Source organism: Dama dama, chromosome 26 (assembly GCF_033118175.1).
Source record: "Dama dama isolate Ldn47 chromosome 26, ASM3311817v1, whole genome shotgun sequence".
Classification (NCBI taxonomy): Eukaryota; Metazoa; Chordata; class Mammalia; order Artiodactyla; family Cervidae; genus Dama; species Dama dama.
In genome coordinates, this window is record NC_083706.1 from 45,888,028 (window position 1) to 45,909,097 (window position 21,070).

The 21,070-nt window shown below is 42.3% G+C and overlaps 1 protein-coding gene across 5 annotated transcripts in view; it reads left to right on the forward strand.

Moving 5' to 3' along the window:
- The window catches only part of TIAM2 (TIAM Rac1 associated GEF 2), a 238,356-nt gene that overhangs the window by 150,227 nt on the left and 67,059 nt on the right, over positions 1-21,070 (forward strand). For all 5 annotated transcript variants that reach the window (XM_061130248.1, XM_061130252.1, XM_061130253.1 and 2 more), the window contains 5 exons: positions 632-778; positions 8,118-8,189; positions 17,549-17,710; positions 19,112-19,216; positions 19,405-19,483. In XM_061130248.1, coding sequence (XP_060986231.1) covers positions 632-778; positions 8,118-8,189; positions 17,549-17,710; positions 19,112-19,216; positions 19,405-19,483 — 565 coding nt within the window. The remainder of the gene's footprint in view (positions 1-631; positions 779-8,117; positions 8,190-17,548; positions 17,711-19,111; positions 19,217-19,404; positions 19,484-21,070) is intronic.

Below are 21,070 nucleotides of genomic sequence, written 5' to 3' on the forward strand. Positions count from 1 at the left end.
CCCAGCTCCTAAATATTCCCATCTGCGTCTGCCCTTCTGTCTGTTCCACCTCGTACAGTCAGGAAGGTGGAGTCCCTGAGGAACAGCAGCAGTGGTGTGAAGAATCGAAGGGCTGATTGAAGGTGCTGTGATCCGTTCTGTCGAGAGTTCCACTGGGTTTTGTGAGATTATTTCTGCGTGGGTGGCTTCCATGGATAGTATTGGTTCCGGGGGTCCGAAGGTTGTTCTGCCAACCCTACTGCCCACCCTGGAGAGATGTGACTGTGGTAGCTAGACTTAGGTTATCTGGATAAGAGATCTCTGGTGAATGGGCCTCTGGTATGTCAGACTTGGAGTAACTTCGGGGACTGGTCAGAACACCTAGTGGCTCAGATGGTGGAGAATCTGCCTGCAATGAGGGAGACCTGCGTTCGATCTCTGGGTTGGTAAGATCACCTGGAGGAGGAAATGGGAACCCACTCCAGTATTCTCGCCTGGACAATTCCATGGCCAGAGGAACCTGGTGGGCTACAATCCATGGGGTCACAAAGAGTCAGACACAGCTGAGCAACTAACATTTATAGCAAGCAGGGCTTATTCCTGTTAGGACATAATGCACTTTATGATGTTTCTAAACTGTGTTTTAAATCAGGTATGTTCTAGAGATGACTCTGCCCTTCGGAAAAGAACTCTCTCACTGACTCAGCGGGGAAGACACAAGAAGGGGTTGTTTTCTTCATTAAAAGGCCTGGACACACTTGCAAGAAAAGGGAAGGAGAAAAGACCGTCTATAACTCAGGTGAGTTGCTCAGCATGGGAGGGACAGTAGACCTAGTGGGAAATCCCTGATATGCTGTGAATCATAAATGTTCACCAGCCTTCAGAATGAGATCAAAGTTGCTTCAAAGAGATGCAGTCTCAGCATTAACGTTTCTTCCCCAAAAGAAAACGCTCAAGTTGCTCAGTCTCTTTTTGGCACTCCCAAAGAGGCATTCACACCTTACATCTGCAGTGCATGGGAACACAAAGGTAAGGCTCATCAGAAAAGCATCTGCACTTGTCATTGCCTTTGGGAGTAATTGTCATAGATTTTCTGTTATAACCAACATGTAAAATTAATAATAGAATAACAGCAACTGAATTCTGTTGATAGTGCCAGACGCTTTGCTGACTTCATCTGTATGACACGAAGTAGGCGTTTTGTCGTCACTTATTACAGATGAGGAGCCAGAGACAGGGAGAGGTGAAGTCACTTCCTTTCCTTATTCCTGAGGCAGCTGAGAGTCAAGGCTGGGGCTTGGTCTACCTGGATCCTACAACACTGGACCATTGTTGCTACCTCTTATCCTAGAAAGAGGATGAGTGGCTATTTAAACCTGCCAAGTAAAAATAGCCTGAGCACGTATTGTTGAAAGGACAGTGAATTGTTTTTGGAATGTTTTGATTACTCATGTCTGAAATATTTCCCAATGCTGCTAATACAGTATGTGATGATGATTTTTACATTGCTGAGCGGTATGTTTTAGGATTATTATTTTTTGTAAGTCTATTGGAAATATAAATTAACACAAAATGAGCTGCTCATTTAAGTGAATGGGGAAAATGTGATGAAGTCCAAGGAAGTTCTTGTTTTTATTTCTGACAGCTGTTATTCTGAATATGCTGGCAGAGAGGGTCACATTTTCCGAACTTTATTTTCTAATTTTATATGGATATACACATTTAACTTGTGAAACAGTGTCATGAAACAGGTGAATAGCAGGGAAAGAATCAACGTCTATGACTTATCTATAACCCTAAAGCAATAAAGGTGGAAGTGGTAGGGAGTGGATTGATTGATTGAAAGATAGCAAAAATACATGCAACCCTTTACTTGGCCACTATTTTTGTATGCTCACAATCAGAAAGGATGTCATGTTTAAAAATTGTGATTCTATTTGTACTTCAATTGTGAAATTAATCATTTGTTGGTTGTAAATGGAAACATTTCTTCATTATAGATTATGGTTAACTATACACCATTGGCTAATGCTGGGCTCATCTTTTTGAATTCAACTTCTGTGAAGTTTAAATAATGTCTTTGAGGCTAATTCTCATTTTAATCAAGATAGCAAATTCTATATAATTAAGTGACAACAATAAATATCTTGATAATTTGCTTATAAAATGTTGATATTTAGCTAATTCTATATGAGCCTAATATGGTCTTTACCCCATCATATATAGTAAATGTCCTTAATGTAGAATTTTATGAGAAGCAAAAGCATTTGGTTGAACATTTTTGTTTTAAAAAGATATGAAGCTAATTGTAGTGTTGGTATTTATATACTGCGGGATGTCTGGCTCTAGATGAGTGATCACACCATCGTGGTTGTCTGGGTCAGTAAGACCTTTTTGTACAGTCCTTCTGTATAATTCTTGCCACCTCGTCTTAATATCTTCTGCTTCCGTTAGGTCCGTACCATTTCTGTCCTTTATTGTGCCCATCTTTACATGAGATATTCCCTTGGTATCTATAATTTTCCTGATAGTCTTTCCCATTCTATTGTTTTCCTCTGTTTCTTTGCATTGTTCACTTAAGAAGCCTTTCTTTTTTAAAAATTTATTTTAATTGGAGGAGAATTACTTTACAATATTGTGGTGGTTTTTGCCATGCATTGACCTGAGTCAGCCATGGGTGCACATGTATCCCCCTCTCTTGAACCCCCCTCCCACCTCTCTCCCCACCCCATCCCTCTGGGTTGTCCCAAAGCACTGGCTTTGAGTGCCCTGCTTCATGCATTGAGCTTGCACTGGTCATCTATTTTGCATATGGTAATATGCATATTTCAATGCTATTTTCTCAAATCTTTCTTATTTCTCCTTGCTGTTCTTTGGAACACTGTATTCAGATGGGTATATCTTTCCTTTTCTCCTTTGCTTTTTGCTTCTCTTCCTTTCTCAGCTATTTGTCAGGCCTCTTCAGACAATCATTTTACCATTTTGCATTTCTTTTTCGTGGGGATGGTTTTGATCACTGTCTCCTGTGCAGTGTTAGGAACTGTACAATGTAAAGTCAAGTGGGCTGTAGAAACCGTTACTACAAACAAAGCTAGTGGAAGTGATGGAATTACAGCTGAGTTATTTCAAATCCTAAAAGATGATGCCATTAAAGTGCTGCATTCAATATGCCAGCAAATTTGGAAATTCAGCAGTGGCCACAAGACTGGAAAAGATCACTTTTCATTCCAATTCCAAAGAAGGACAATGCCAAAGAATGTTCAAACTACCACACAATTGCATCGTTTCACATGCTAGAAAGGTCATGCTCAAAATTCTCTAAGCCAGGCTTCAATAGCACATGAACTAAAAACTTCCAGACGTAAAAGCTGGATTTAGAAAAGGCAGAGGAACCAGAGATCAAATTGCAAGCATCCGTTGGATCATAGAAAAAGCAAGGGAATTCCAGGAGAACATCTGCTTCTGCTTCATTGACTGCGCTAAAGCCTTTGACTGTGTGGATCCCAACAGACTGTTGAAAACTCTTAAAGAGATGGGAGTACCAGACCACCTTAGCTACCTCTTGAGAAACCTGTATGCAGGTCAAGAATCAACAGTTAGAATGGACATGGAACAATGAACTGGTTCCAGATTGGGAAAGGAGTATGTCAAGACTATATATTGTCACCTTGCCTATTTAACTTAAATGCAGAGTACATCATGCGAAATGCAAAACTGGATGAAGCGCAAGCTAGAAACAAGATTGCTGGGGGAAATATCAATAACCTGAGACATGCCTATGACACCATCTTTATGGCAGAAAGTGAAGAGGGACTAAAGAGCCTCTTGATGAAGGTGAAAGAGGAGAGTGAAAAAACTGGCTTAAAACTCAACATTCAAATACTTAAATCATGGCAACCGGCCCCATCACTTCATGGCAAATAGATGAGGAAATAGTGGAAACAGTGACAGACTTTATTTTCTTGGGCTCCAAAATCACTGCAGATGGTGACTACAGCCATGAAATTAAAAGACACTTGCTCCTTGGAAGAAAAGCTATGACAAATCTATACAATGTATTAAAAAGCTGACAAAGGTCTGTATAGTCAAAGCTATGGTTTTTCTAGTAGTCATGTATGGATGTGAGAGTTGGACTGTAAAAAAAGCTGAGCTCCAGAGAACTGATGCTTTTGTACTGTGGTGCTGGAGAAGACTGTTGAGAGTCCCTTGAACTGCAAGGAGATCCAACCAGTCAATCCTAAAGGAAATTGACCCGGAATATTCATTGGAAGTACTGATGCTGAAGCTGAAGTTTCAATACTCGGACACCTGATGCAAAGAGCTGACTCATTTGAAAGACGCTGATGCTGGGAAATATTGAAGGCAAGAGGAGAAGGGGGTGACAAAGGATGAGATGGTTGGATGACATCACTGACTCACTGGACATGAATTTGAGCAGACTCTGGGAGATAGTGGTGGGCAAGGGAGCCTGGTGTGCTGCAGTTTACTGCAAAGAGTTGGGCATGAACTGAGCAACTGAACAATGAATTTATATAACTGAATGCAGTTGATACTGTGTGTGCTAATTTGCTTCAGTTGTGTTCTACTCTTTGCAATGCTATGGACTGTGGCCTGCTAGGCTCCTCTGTCTATGGGATTCTCCAGGCAAGAATACTGAAGTGGGTTGACATGCCCACTTCTCTAGGGAATCTTTCTGACCCAGGGATCGAACTGAGCCTCGTGTGTCTCCTGCCTTGGCAGACAGGTTCTTTACCACTAGTACCACCTGGGCTGAGAGTTGACATACTAGGTATAATTGTTTAAATGGACTATTCCTTAATGTTTAGTCTTCTATTATAAAATCTAGAAGATAAAAATTGGAAAAAATAGAATAAATTATTCTTAGTTCCTCTACCCAAACAAAGCTGCTTTTAATATTTAGCTTTATTTCTTCCTAATATTTATTCTGCGCACATTTCAAAAATAGTTATAAGCTTGATTTTGGTGGCTTTGCCAACTTTGATTTCTGCATCTTCCAAAATATGTACTTCTTGCTAAAAGCAACATCAAGAAGATCTAGGATGCTTGAACAATATATATCATCAGTATCAGTTCAGTCACACAGTTGTGTCCGACTCTTTGTGACCCCATGAACTGCAGCACGCCAGGCCACCCTGTCCATTACCAACTCCCAGAGTCCACCCAAACCCATGTCCATTGAGTCAGTGATGCCATCGAACCATCTCATCCTCTGTCGTCCCCTTCTCCTCCTGCCCTCAATCTTTCCCAGCATCAGGGTCTTTTCAAATGAGTCAACTCTTTGCATCAGGTGGCCAAAGTACTGGAGTTTCAGCTTCAACATCAGTCCTTCCTATGAACACCCAGGACTGATCTCCTTTAGGATGGACTGGTTGGATCTCCTTGCAGTCCAAGGGACTCTCAAGAGTCTTCTCCAACACCACAGTTCAAAAGCATCCATTCTTTGGCACTCAGCTTTCTTTATAGTCCAACTCTCACATCCATACATGACCACTGGAAAAGCCATAGCCTTGACTAGATGTACCTTTGTTGACAAAGTAATGTCTCTGCTTTTTAATATGCTGTCTAGGTTGGTCATAACTTTCCTTCCAAGGAGTAAGCGTCTTTTAATTTCATGGCTGCAGTCACCATCTGCAGTGATTTTGGAGCCCAGAAAAATAAAGTCAGCCACTGTTTCTGCTGTTTCCCCATCTGTTTGCCATGAAGTGATGGGACCAGATGCCATGAACTTAGTTTTCTGAATGTTGAGCTTTAAGCCAAGTTTTTCACTCTCCTCTTTCACTTTAATCAAGAGACCTTTTAGTTCTTCTTCAGGTTCTGCCATAAGGGTGGTGTCATCTGCATATCTGAGGTTATTGATATTTCTCCCGGCAAACTTGATTCCAGCTTGTGCTCCAGCCCAGCGTTTCTCATGATGTACTCTGCATATAAGTTAAATAAGCAGGGTAACAATATACAACCTTGATGTACTGCTTTTCCTATTTGGAACCAGTCTGTTTTTCCATGTCCAGTTCTAACTGTTGATTCCTGATCTGCATACAGTTTTCACAAGAGGCAGGTCAGGTGGACTGGTATTCCCATCTCTTTCAGAATTTTCCACAGTTTATTGTGATCCACATAGTCAAAGGCTTTGGCATAGTCAATAAAGCAGAAATAGATGTTTTTCTGGAACTCTCTTGCTTTTTCAATGATCCAGCAGATGTTGGCAATTTGATCTCTGGCTCCTCTGCCTTTTGTAAAACCAACTTGAACATCTGGAAGTTCTCGGTTCACGTATTGCTGAAGCCTGGCTTGGAGAATTTTGAGCATTTCTTTACTAGTGTGTGAGATGAGTGTAATTGTGCAGTAGTTTGAGCATTCTTTGGCATTGCCTTTCTTTAGGATTAGAATGAAAAGTGACCTTTTCCAGTCCTGTGGCCACTGCTGAGTTTTCCAAATTTGCTGGCATATTGAGTGCAGCACTTTCACAGCATCATCTTTCAGGATTTGAAATAGCTCAACTGGAATTCCATCACCTCCACTAGCTTTGCTCATAGTGATGCTTCCTAAGGCCCACTTGACTTCACATTCCAGGATGTCTGGCTCTAGGTGAGTGATCACACGATCGTGATTATCTGGGTCGTGAAGATCTTTTTTGTACAGTTCTGTGTATTCTTGCCACCATCTTAATATCTTCTGTTAGGTCCCTACCATTTCTGTCCTTTATTGAGCCCATCTTTGCATGAAATGTTCCCTTGGTATCTTTAATTTTCTTAAAGAGATCTCTAGTCTTTCCCATTCTATTGTTTTCCTCTATTTCTTTGCACTGATCGCTGAGAAAAGCTTTCTTATCTCTCCTGGTTATTCTTTGGAACTCTGCATTCAAATGGGAATATCTTTCCTTTTCTCCTTTGCTTTTTGATTCTCTTCTTTTCACAGCTATTTGTAAAGCCTCCTCAGACTGCCATTTTGGTTTTTTGCATTTCTTTTTCTTGAGGATGGTCTTGATCCCTGTCTCCTGTACAGTGTCACAAACCTCATCCATAGTTCTTCAGGCACTCTGTTTATCAGATCAGTCCCTTAAATCTATTTCTCACTTCCACTGTATAATCATAAGGGATTTGACTTAGGTCGTACCTGAATGATGTAGTGATTTTCCCCGCTTTCTTCAATATCAGTCTGAATTTGGCAATAAGGAGTTCGTGATCTGAGCCAGAGTCAGCTCCCGGTCTTGTTTTTGCTGACTGTATAGAGCTTCTCCATCTTTGGCTGCAAAGAATATAATCAGTCTGATTTCAATGTTGACCATCTGGGGATGTCCATGTGTAGAGTCTTCTCTTGTGTTGTTGGAAGAGGGTGTTTGCTATGACCAGTGCATTCTCTTGGGAGAACTCTGTTAGCCTTTGCCCTGCTTCATCCCATACTCCAAGGCCAAATTTGCCTGTTATTCCAGATGTTTCTTGACTTCCTACTTTTGCATTCCTGTCCCCTATAATGAAAAGGACATCTTTTTTCGGTATTAGTTCTAGAAGGTCTTGTAGGTCTTCATAGAACCATTCAACTTCAGCTTCTTCAGCATTACTGGTTGAGACATAGGCTTGGATTACCGTGATATTGCATGTTTTGCCTTAGAATTGAACAGAGATCATTCTCTTGTTTTTGAGATTGCCTCCAAGTATGACGTTTCAGACTCTTTTGTTGACCATGATGGCTACTCCCTTTCTTCTAAGGGATTCCTGCCCACAGTAGTAGATATAATGGTCATCTGAGTTAAATTCACCCATTCCAGTCCATCTTAGTTCGCTATTTCCTAGAATGTCGATGTTCACTCTTGCCATCTCCTGTTTGACCACTTCCAATTTGCCTTGATTCATGGACCTAACATTCCAGGTTCTTATGCAATATATCATATATCATAGAAAAGTAATATATATAATCATATGGGAAGGAAAAAAAAACTTTTTCAAGGAAAAACTTTAAATGTAGTAGAGTCGTAAATTTGCAATTGCAAATTTCAAATTGCAATATGAAGATCTTGTCAAATGTTATAGAACTTAAATTTTTAAATACTGAGAAAGTAACTGCTGAATGAATATTGCAGAGCCACTTCATTAGTCTTTTTTTCTCCTCCTGTCTATCAGATATTCGATTCAAGTGGCAGCCATGGATTTTCTGGAACTCAGCTACCTCAAAGCTCCAATAACTCCAGTGAGGTAAGGGTGGTTATAGACGTCAGCCGTCTTATTTTCCTTGGGTGACATAAATGCTAAGCTAAGTGGAGGATGCTGGTTCCGACTCTTTACCTGAACCTGTTGAAAATACATTTGGAACTCAAATGGTGCCGAGTAGGTAAAAGGTGTTTTCAGATTGCCAATTATTTTTGAAGGTATCTTAAACTCATGATAACTCCATCTTCAAAGTGGTATCAGTCAGGTCAGTCAGTCAGTCGTGTCAACTGTTTCAATCCATGGACTGCAACATGCCAGGCTTCCCTGTCCATCACCCATCTCCCGGAGCTTACTCAAACTCCTGTCCGTCGAGTCAGTGATGCCATCCAACCATCTCATCCTCTGTCATCCCCTTCTCCTCCTGCCTTCAATCTTTCCCAGCATCAGGGTCTTTTCCAATGAGTCAGTTCTTTGCATCAGGTGGCCAAAGTATTGGTGTTTCAGCTTTGGCATCAGTCCTTCCAATGAGTATAGCTAGACTGAAGTGGTATATAGCTAGACTGAAGTCAAAATAACAACTTTCATTTGTTCATCCCTATTCCTCGGGTAGTACTTACTGTCATTAGAGAATTTAGTGAATCCAAACTTGCGTTTTCCTCCCAGAGTGTCAGGGGCCTTCCCACACACAGTACTTCACGCTGTGAATCAGCATCCTTTGGTGGCGCCTTCAGCAGAGCTGAGCACAGGGGCTCTGTCTAGTCCCCAGGTCAGTTTCTGACTTAGCAAAGCCTCAGAGCCATTGCTGGGTGGAATTCTGGGGTAGGGTGAAGGTGGTTTGGGTGAGCTCAGGCCTCTTCTTTGGGTCTTTTTCAAATCCATGGCTTCCAATTAAAAAATCGTGTTACAATTTCTCTTATCTCCTTCTTCACTAAATCATTGTATCTTTTGGTTTATGTCCAATAAACCTCTAAACTATTTGTTGAGGCTAAAACCTGATTTTAAGAGCTTGGACACAATTTAATGTGCTTTTACAGAAGTAGGCAATATTACATAATAAATTAATTGGGATAATTCAGTGAATTGGCGATAGTTTGAAAGGTCTGAGGAATGGCAGAGTGTTTAGACCTTGTGATGGGTCTGGAGGGAGGTAAATGAGGAAATTTCTGGTGATCTTAAAATACACGCCATAGACGCCATCCCTTCTGCCTCCATGGGAAGTGGACCCAGCTGTGAGTACTGAGCAGGGCCTCAGTTCCATGGTTATTGTTGAACCACCCCTGATGGTTAAGCCCTGCCCGAGGTGTCCTGAGATATGGGCTAGAGAACCTCTGCTCAAAACCCTGCCCTCACCTCCCATACTCACAGGGCACGGGCTGCCAGAGGGCAGTTCCGGTGAGCTGGGGTGGCTGTACCAGGAGGCCAGGTCATGGGCACTGCTCCTGGCTGGCCTCCTTTTGCCACATGTGTGCCAAGTTGCTTCAGTCACGTCTGACTTTTTGTGACCCTATGGACTGTAGCCCACCAGGCTTCTCTGTCCATGGGATTCTCCAGGCAAGAATTCTGGAGTGGGTTGCCATGCCCTCTTCCAGGGGATCTTCCCAATCCAGGGATCGAACCCGCAATCTCTTATGTCTCCTGCATTAGCAGATGGGTTCTTTTCCACTAGCGCCACCTGATTTGACTAAGAGGAACTCTGCGGAAGCCAAATCCCAACCTTCCTTTTTATAGATCATACCATCAAAATGGTAGACTTTTCATAGTAAATAATTTCCATTCTCTGCCCTGTTTTTTCTATATTAACTCAGAGCTTTTTTCAGAATCCAGATCAAATTACACAGTCTACCAGAGATTTTACTTGATTAAAAAATTGTTTGTTTGCAAGAAGTCGGACCCGACTTAATGACTGAATAGCAACAGCAGCAAATTATATCGTTATTGTTTGTTTGCTTCTTATTATCCTTTACTGTCAGTCATCCCACCAAGTATACATGTCATATCTCCCAGGCAAGTTTATAACTGGACCCTTGATTATGTGTTGGCCTTCCCTGGTGGCTTAGCTGGTAAAGAATTCCCCTGCAATGCGGGAGACCTAGGTTCGATCCCTGGGTTGGGAAGGTCCCCTGGAGAAGGAAAAGGCTACCCACTCCAGTATTCTTGGGCTTCCCTGTTGGCTCAGCTGGCAAAGAATCCACCTGCAATGCGGGAGACCTAGGTTCGATCCCTGAGTTGGGAAGATCCCCTGGAGAAGGGAAAGGCTACCCACTCCAGTATTCGGGCCTGGAGAATTACAAAGAGTCGGACACGACTGAGCTGCTTTCACTTTCACTTTTGTTTATGTGTATATTCTTAACCCATGACTCACTGCTAAGGATATAGTATTGCTTAATAAATTTGCTTATTGTCTGTATTAGATGTAGCCCTTTAGTGGTTGAGAAGAACTGTTTGATCTGCAATAAAAGCCACATGGTTTGAAGGTCATATATTTTCTAGCATTGTGATAATTTAAATTTCCTACTTTGAGAGTTTAGAAATTGTATCATCAAAACACTTTCTGTTAATAGAACTTACATTGGACATTGAAAATAAATTTTTTTTTTCAATGCACTGGTGCACTGGGAAGACCCAGAGGAATCGGGTGGAGAGGGGGGCGGGGGGGCGGGATCGGGATGGGGAATACATGTAACTCCATGGCTGATTCATGTCAATGTATGACAAAACCCACTGCAATGTTGTGAAGTAATTAGCCTCCAACTAATAAAAAAAATAAGAAAAAAAGAAAATAGATTTTGCTAGTCATTAATGATCAGAATTAAGCTTAGTGCTTATTTAAATTGGGTTCAAATGACCAAATCATCTTCTTGTGATTTAATTAACAAGCCCCATTGGTACTATAACCAGTGAGAGGAAAATATTATTGCATTTGCTGTTATTTTTTTTTTAAAGCATATATATTTAAACATTTATCCCTATTTGTTTTAACTAAACATTGCTTCTGGGTAGCAACACTGAAGAAATTCCTTTGACATAGAGGCCTATTTTAATGGCGTGTCGATCATTTTTGTCCTGTAGTACTCAGATAACTAAGTTTGAATTGAGTAGCATACAGAATGAAGGGTATTTGATTTTTTTTGTATCTCTGGGACTTAAGATTCTGCCTGTAGCTGGTTGAATAATTAGTATTTCATTCCACTAGTTTTTTGGTTTTTTTTTTGCTAATCATTCTTGGAGAATATTTATAACTTGCACAAGCCATCTATTTGTAAACAGTGTGTTATGTCCATCAGCGTAACACAGAAAGGCAGTCATTCCTGAGTGCTGGGAGGGAGGAGGGGTCACGGGTATTTAAAAATATTCCATTCTAATCTGTGCGTCGTGTAACAGTCCAACAGTGAGTCACCCTAATTTGAAATCTGTTAATGTTGGAATCCAGCCAGTCTTATTTGAGCAGGTTTTTTTAAAGGACACTTTGGCCAGCCAAAAAAGCGAAAGCTTTTCATAGGGTACTTCTTGGTGAGTAATAATACGTTTCAGTCAGAGTTTGAAGGGATGTGTTTGTTATGGAGATAGTGACAACAAGTCCCCCGCTGAGGCTCTGGAAGGGAGCTACCCCAGAAGCATCATTGCAGATCCCCTGGCGCCCTGAGCCTTGGCTCTTGCTCCTGGAAAATTGGCTTGGGGTGTCCCAACTTTGTGTGGCAGCGAGTGAATGAAGTATTGTCACACTAGTCCTTAGCTCCAAACTGGGGGGAAAAATGCTATTTTTTTTTTTTTTTTAATGAAAACTATGAATGAAACCGCTTACTCTTGACCATCACTCTGGTCTGTGTAAATAGAACATTTAGTCTGGAACCCTACATAACAGTCGTACGTGCACAGATGGATGGTACATAGATAGGTCTTTGTTTCCCTTTCATATTAACTGATGTTTGGGCATCCACCCAAGAAGGAAGTGAACACCTCCTCCTCGGTGACATTTTGCTGCTGTTAAGACAGCCAAGAGCACGGAACGCCTTTTGTGTTCTTCCCTCATCTCACTTGCTAATAGACCTTCCTTTTATCAGCAACTGTGGTGTGGGCCCGTTTTGTGACGGCCAGATTGTGATTTTGCCACTCACTTCCCTTCAGTGATCCAAGTAGTAATTACGAGCCATTTGATCCAAACGCATCTGCTGTGAGAGCCCATGGAGTTTCAATTTTCTCTCCTTGAGGCGCACTGAGCAGACGTAATTTGACATGTGCTTTCAAGGCCATTAATGTGATGGTAATAAGAAATGCTTCCATAGAAGCTGCCCCACCTGGAAGGAGGAAGTGATTTGCACACCTTAACGGAAGTGGCTGCGGCTGCAGTTCAGTGATGTTACCATTTGGTGGATGGCCACCCAGCCCTGGACCACATGGTGGTCTGGGCACCAGTAGTCACACGGTTCCTCTGGGTTTTGGAGCCAGGGCTGATTCTCATGCAGTTCTTTACAGTGGCCGTTGTTGAATTACAGTGGTCAAGCCTTTGTTCAGTCGTGTCTGACTCTTTGCGACCTCATGGACTGCAGCCTAGTTTGTTAGGCCTCTCTGTTGCTCATCTCCTCCCAAAGTTTGCCCAAGTTCATGTCCATTGCATCAGTGATGCCATCCAGCCATGTTACCCTCTGTTGCCCTCTTCTCCTGCCTTCAGTATTTCCCATCTCAGGGACTTCTCCAATGAGTCAACTCTTCGCATCAGGTGGCCAAAGTATTGGAGCTTCAGCATCAGTCCTTCCAATGAGTGTTCAGAGTTGATTTCTCTTAAGATTGACTGGTTTGATCTCCTTGCAGTCCAAGGGACTTTCAGGAGTCTTCTCCAGCACCACAGTTCAAAGGCATCAATTCTTTGGTGCTGTCTTCTTTACCGTCCAACTCTCACAACCGTACATGACCATTGGGAAGTCCATAGCTTTGACCATACAGACCTTTGTCAGCAGAATAACGTCTCTGCTTTTCAGCACACTGTCTAGGTTTGTCATCACTTTCATGTCTAGAAGCAATCGTCTTCTGACTTCATGGCTGCAGTCACCATCCGTGGTAATTTTATTTGACTTGATTTACTAGTCAAGCCTAGTATGGTGTAATTCCATAATCCACACCGAACTTCAAAAGCGATCTTTTACATAGTCGATGGCCCTTTACAGTTTATGTAGTCCCTTCAAATGCCCTTCCTTATGCTGGTCTCCTGATTTCTCTGTGGGACTGGTTTGCTTTGGCCCCTTGTAAAGGGGAAGCCCAGAGACATGAGCCGACCAGCCCTGACAAGGCTGGGATTTGACCCAGATTGTCTGTTTATTGTATTTTTGCTGGTTTATTTGTCTCCTCCAGGAACTGGAAACCTTGAACTGGCTGGCTGGAAACTAATTTTGTGGGGAGGGAGGGATGGAGTGGGTGAAGGGGTATGTGATAGTCTTGACAGGGGTAGCCAGCCAAGGACTTCTGGGTGGGGGTTTAAAAGATTAACGTAGTGTCTTTAAGAGTAAGCAGAGAAAAGGGTTTTCCAGACACATCAGCTTGCTGGGATTGTTTTCATGATTCTCTATTCTTTTTATGAAAAAGAAGGTGAGAGAATATCTTATCTGACTCACTGAAAATGAAGCATGTGATTTCAGTGTGGATAATATTGACCCTTAAGAGGATCAATCCAGTTTTTTTTTTCTTCAAGTGGGCAAATCTTTCAACAGCCTAGGAGATATATAAGCACCATAATCACTTCTACATCCTTGGTACTCCTTTTGAATAGCCATATTTCACCTTTTTTTAACTGCTTATACTTCTAGGCTGTGTGTGTTTTATGCATAGGAGAAAAACTACAGGTAAATTTTCACTGAAGGATCTCTTGAGAGAATCTGAATCTTCCCTAGCCTTGGTGTTCATAGACCTCTTCTCGGTCATTCAGTTGACCTTAGGTCAACAGTGTAGACTCAGGAAATGTTTCCTCAGAGCACAGTAGGCACAAAACCTTGTTTAATTGAATAGAATATGAATGTTTCTTTTGTCCTTTGTCGCATCTTCTCATTTGCCCGCATAGTTTTCTAGCCTAGAACTTCTTAGTTATAGGAAGAAAACTTCATAGTTTTCTCTAGCCTAGAACTTTTCCACAGTAATCCTCTTTTAGTTTTTCTTCTTGAAACTTTAGGGAGGATTAAGAACTTGACTGTGGAAGTAGATTCTGCATAAGATACTGAAAATGGGCAGCTCTTACCCTCCAAGCCCATACATGGCTGAATTTCTCATGGCATCCAGTTCAACACCCATGGATTGGGGGTGTTCTGGGTGCAGGATGCCCTGTGTGAAAGGCTGAAGGACTCACTGTGTGGAGGGCTGGAGGACACTGAAGGGCTGAAGGAGACTCTGTGTGAAGGGCTGATGGAGACTCTGTGTGAAGGGCTGATGGAGACTCTGTGTGAAGGGCTGATGGAGACTCTGTGTGAAGGGCTGATGGAGACTCTGTGTGAAGGGCTGAAGGACACTGTGAAGGGCTGAAGGACACTGTGTGAAGGGCTGAAGGACACTCTGTGTGAAGGGCTGAAGGACACTCTGTGTGAAGGGCCGAAGGACACACCGTGTGAAGGGCCGAAGGAGACTCTGTGTGAAGGGCTGAAGGAGACTCTGTGAAGGGCTGAAGGACACACCGTGTGAAGGGCTGAAGGACACTCTGTGTGAAGGGCCGAAGGACACACCGTGTGAAGGGCCGAAGGAGACTCTGTGTGAAGGGCTGAAGGAGACTCTGTGAAGGGCTGAAGGACACACCATGTGAAGGGCTGGAGGACACTGTGAAGGGCTGAAGGACACCCTGTGTGAAAGACTGAAGGACGCTCTGTGTGAAGGGCCGAAGGACACTCTGTGTGAAGGGCCGAAGGACACACCGTGTGAAGGGCTGGAGGACACACCGTGTGAAGGGCTGGAGGACACTGAAAATGAGGAGGACAGCGCCTCTGCTGCCATTCATTCATCTCAGCACCTGGGGGGCCTGAGAACGGCCTGGAAATGACTCTCAAGCAGGCTGGACTTCGCTGCAGGGACATTGGAGTGTAGACACATCTAACTGAGTGGAGTTGGGGTTGGGGGTCGGGGGAGGGCAGGGGAGACTTCCTAAGAGAGAGGGTAGCACTTGAAATAAGGTTGAAAGATACATGTGAATGCGGGACAGGAGCTCTGGGGAGCGTAAAGCAGGTGAAATAAGCAGGGGTGACCGGGGTCTGGAGGCAGGAGGGTGCTCCTGTGGGGAGTCGGGGGAGTTGGAACATGGCGTGCCTCATGCCGTAACCGAGAGGAGTAAGGCAGCTGGCCCGTGTCCCTTTTGCGAGAGGTGACTAACGGCCAGGCTGATGTTTCGATAGAGCAGTGGTAGGGAGCCCAGGCTCACACTGGGTTCTAGGGTTTAAATTCCCACAGTACGACAGTCACAGCTTCCTGTGGGAGCTGGGGCAAGTTTCTAGAATTTTCTGAGCCCCGTTCTTTTCACTGTTAATTAGAGAGTCGGGACCGCGCCTGCCTCTGAGTGCTGTGAGTGGAGTCGCGAGGTCTCTCTGGGATGAGGGGAGGGTAGTGGTGGATTTGTGTTCCCCGTGTCCCTCCCCCAGCTTGTCCATCCTCCGGCACGTTTTTCCCGCTCTGCTCTGAAAGTGCAGCCCTGAATTGCTTTGCAGCAGCAGTCAGGATGGTCTGATGTCCCCTGGTCCTGGCTCTTTGTGATTTCTTACTCCACAGTGACCTCTGCCGGGGTTTTGGTTTGATTCTGAGCGAGCGGAGTTTGAGAGGCGGGGCCTGTGCCTTTAAGCCCTTACCGGCTCGTTGCTTATGCCCTTGGCTGAAATTGCTGCTCAGGTGGATGGAAGTGCCTGAGGTTTATTTAACCTGAGAAGCAAATGGGACCCACGTGAGATGGGACCCTGCAGGGGACACTAGGGTGCGTGCTGCTTGCCTGAGTCCTTGGCTTCAGGCCTCTGCTTCTCTCTCTCTCTTTTTCTTTGGCAAGTGTGGTTCATGTGCATTCTGGGCTGTGATCATCTTTCCAGGAAAATGGACAGGAAGTGACAGCGCCAGAAATGTCACTTCAAAGATGAGTACCACATTTAAGAAGACAACACAGGAAGATTGATTCTTCCCTTTCTTAGCCTGTTTTTTGTTTTTTAATTACTGTACATATTCTAGTATTTTAATCCTATGGTATAGGGGAATCTAGGAGAAGGGCATGGTAACCCACTCCAGTATTCTTGCCTGGAGAATCCCCATGGACAGAGAAGCCTGGTGGGCTACACTCCATGGGGTCGTGAAGAGTCGCAGACGACTGAAGCGACTTAGCACATAGGGGAATCTTGTGTGTGTGTGTGTGCGTGTTTTTTAAATGCATGAAATTCAAGGTAAAAAGCCTGTCAGTGACAGCTCTCATGGTGGATATACATGATGTGTTGATGATAAATCTGTGTAACATTTTCTGGTATGTGAGGTGTTTTCACATATAATCTCTTTTGTTCTCAAAATTTGTATTATTGATTGGTAAACTTAAGAAGTTGTGTTGTGGTAATAATATCCCCATTTACAAAATAGGAGGGAGGTTCAGCAGAGGAAATGTCCTGCCCTATTGTTGATTAAGGGCTGTGACTTGAGTATCAGTCTTTTGATTTCAAATCCCCAAGTTTTGTCTTTACCACCAGACTAATATGAGAGCCTAACCAGAGGGGAACATTTCTGAGTTGATTAATATGTACACATGTTAATTGTTTTTATTTATAAATCATAGAAGAACATATTAGCATGAGGTCATGGAGTTACTGTGAGGGTGAAGTTTAGGAAAAAAAACTTCCTTGGGAAAAGCTTCTGAAACATGGTATGTTTGGGGCTGCTTTCTGAACGAGTATCTAGCTGAAGATGGAGAAACATTTAGTCCAGGATTAGGGGGTAATTTTTAAAAACAAGTAGAAATAAGAGAAGAGAAGCATGCTTGGATTAAGTTAAGTGCAGTTCATGGTTAGTATGCAAGCAGGCATCAGAGGCCATGGCCGAGAGTGTATCTGAAATTCACTGAGATCATGGCTTAGACATAGACTTCATGGAGTTCCTGGTCATCTGGACAATTCTAGAGCAGTAAGAGTGGATACTGAGCAGCCCTTCATTGACTGCATTGTGCTAACTTGGCCTAAGAGGCAAAGTGGCTAGAGCATGGGAGGAGGAGTTGATGGACTTCAGGCAGCCTCCCAGGGCGTCAGTTGCATGTGGGTTAAAGAAATGAGGAAAGTCCAGGCTTGTCTGCCCCAGAGGGTCGTGAGAAGCCCTAGGTGTGAGGAGTGCAAAGATACTAACTCTGAATTCCGCGGGTGTTTTCCCATGGCTTCCCTCATTTGCTTGTCAAGCCCACCCTTTCTTTTGGGATCCCCAAACAGGTGGATGACCTGCTACACTTATACGGGTCAGCAGTGGATGGCGTTCCCCGAGACGGCACGTGGGAGAGCCAGGTTGATGTTCACTTTCAGGATCATCAAACTGTGACTGTGATGATCAAGCCGGAAACCAGAGTGGAAGATATTCTGACTCTGGCCTGCAAGGTAGTGGATTTTGCTGTAGAAATATACTTCTGAATGGGAATAATCATTAACATTGCCCTCCTATGCCTGCTTAATTTATGTGGTGTTTATGACCTTACTTTTTACAGGAAGGAGCAAATTTGTTAATTAACACATTAATTATAACATTCTCTTTCCCCATGTTTTAGAAGAATAGGTTTAGTCACGGCCCCATGCCTTCATGAAGAACTTGAGCTATCTTACTGAAATTCTGTATATATACCTTTATATCTGGGATAATTATGAAGTCTCTTGTTATTTAATGTACTTATAGATGGTATTTTGTGAGAAAGTGGCATAAACTTTGCAATGGTTTGATTTGATGCTAGTTTTATCAAGTTTCTCCGGATTAAATGAGTCACTCAGTATCACTCACAGTTGCTTCATGGAGATTGTTATGAGATGGTGTTTTATTCATTATTCAAACTGGGTTTTATTTCTGAAAAGGAAGTTTATGATATATTTTACAAGAGAGCCCTCTGAGATCCATGAAACAGACTGGGCTGCATCAGATAATATGCTTTCAGACCACCAGATGGCGCAGTAGAGCTGAAATATTTTTAAGTTTTCAGATAAAATGCAAACGTAAGAAATGGTTAAAAAAATGTCGAGTTTGGTAGCTCTTTACCACAAATGCTTATTAGATAATCTTTCATTTTAGTCCTCCTTTTTCACTTTGACTTACGCCTTAGGATTTCAGATATCTTTATACGCAGCTTATACTGTTAATGAATTTAATTTTCTTTTGCTCCATTATGTCAGGCAGTCAATAGTATTGTAATATCAAATTGGTAAATATTCTCATAGAGGAGATCAGACGTAGTGGGTGAATCAGATCCAGTTAGAACATAGGCTTGAGATAATTTCTCATTGTTGAAAATGTGTCTGAGACAGAATGTGTGGATGTGTATATATATGTGTGTGGATGTGTATATATGCACACACACATATACACAAACACCTTTTCCTTGTCAAAAATGGTTGGCATAGGAAATTCGTAATTCTGAAGTCTGCAGAATATGAGATGGTTGACATTTCACAAATTACTTTAGTAACAGGAAGCAATTTAAATTTAGGTACTACCTGTCTGTTCAAAGAGAGCAGTTGCTGATGGTGAGGAATATTCTGTTATCAGATATCTACCACCATAACTGCTTCAAAATACATCTCTTGCTTTTAGTGATAAGTGGTATCATTTAGAGAAAACCTTCTTAAAAATAATTTCCGTTTTTTTCCCTCACACACTGAAACTTGAGCTCTTGTATATATTTAAACTCAGCAAATTATAGAAGATATTTTTAAAAGAAATTTCCACTTTTTAAGTGAACAATGGGACGTTTAGAAAGAAATTTAACATCTGAATAGCTGTCTTTTTCTCACTAGATGAGGCAGTTGGAACCCAGCCATTATGGCCTACAACTCCGGAAGTTAGTGGATGAGAACGTTGAGTACTGTATTCCTGCACCGTATGAATATATGCAGGAGCAGGTGAGTGTTCTTTGACTTTGGTAAGGGACATCTGAAACCCATCCATGGCCCCTTAATTAAAAAAAAATAGTGTTGTTCGGGGGAAAAAATTCTGTTTAAATTGGCGTCTAGTTTGGAAACAGTGAAAATAAATTTCCAAGATACTATGACTTCAGATCCTCTGATTCTGTGGGTCTTCCCTTTTGTAGGTTTATGATGAAATAGAAGTCTTTCCACTAAGCGTGTATGGTGTGCAGCTGACAAAGACCGGGGGTGTGTCTGACTTCGGTAAGGAGGAGGAACATGCTCATCAGAGAACCGTCTGGTCTATTCTTGCCGGGTTTGCCCCAGTATCTTTGGACCTAATATTCTTTTCTTCCCATTTTCAGAAACTATGACAAGAGAGTCTGAGCTTCCTTTCTCTTCCCTCTTTCCTATTAATTTATATTAGCAGACTAAAAAGATATGTATTATTATTAGGGGGAAATGCCAAAACACTTAAGAGGAATGGATGTAAAAACTGAAGAGAAATTTGAAGTGATGGTGATAATGACGACACAATGAGTTTATCATGTGCTGGGCGCAGTTCTTAGCTGATTAACGTATGATTCATGTAACAGTTTTTTCATCTCAGTGTCTGTGCTCTTAACGCTTCACCTGCCTGAACTGCTCCCCACATCTCCCCACCCCATTCCCTTCTTTCTGAGTGTGTAAATCCAACTTGTCCTTCAAGAACTGACTAAAAGTCTCCCTTCCTTGAAGAAACCTTACTCAATTGCTTTACTTTCAGTTTAATAATTAGCAGTCAGTATTATCCAAATCACTTCATAATATTTAATTCTTGTATTTCTGTTTGTCTGTGTTTAAACTTGGCTCTTTATAGTCTGTGCTCATATCTTAAAGTTCCTTCCTGTCTGCTGCTTTGTCTTCTTCCAGAGAAACTTGATTAGATGGTCGTGGTTGTGGTTTAGTCCTAAGTCTTATCTAACTCTTGTGATCCCATGGACTGTAGCCTGCCAGCTAATGATCAACAGATATCTCCATAGAAAGATTATTTCTTGTGAGATATATTGATATAATTATTTTCCTTAAAATGACACAACCTGATTGTAATATGCTAAAATTTTCCTTTTTATGATTTGTTGGGGTTTTTGGTAAAATGATGTTCCTTGTTTCTAAATTCTATGACATCTTTCTGGCCCCAGAATTTTTTTTTTTCTGTTTTGTACTATCTATAACTTTTTTTTCCATTTATTTTTATTAGTTGGAGGCTAATTACTTTACAGTATTGTAGTGGTTTTTGCCATACATTGACATGAATCAGCCATGGATTTACATGTGTTCCCCATCCCGATCCCCACTCCCACCTCCCTCCCCATCCCTTCCCTCGGGGTCTTCCCAGTGCACCAGCCCTGAGCACTTGTCTCATGCTTATCACAGCAGTGTTTATAATATCCAGGACATGGGAGCAACCTAGATGCCTGTCAGCAGACGAATGGATAAGAAAGCTATGGTACATATGCACAATGGAATATTACTCAGCCATTAAAAAGAATACATTTGAATCAGTTCTAATGAGATGGATGAAACTGGAGCCCATTATACAAAGTGAAGTAAGCCAGAAAGATAAACACCAATACAGTATACTAATGCATATATATGGAATTTTAAAAGGTGGCCCCAGATGTTTTATTGGTTTTCCTCTCAAGGCCTCTGAGCATTTTGTCTATGTTTCTGTTGGTCTCACCCTGCTCTCCAAGGTCTCCTTTGGTCAATCTTTGTTGAATCTGAATGACTGATGGGAGATACTTGAAAAAATACTCTTTGGTGACCATGATCTCCCAGGCTCTGCGTCAGGCACAGAAGAAATAAGGG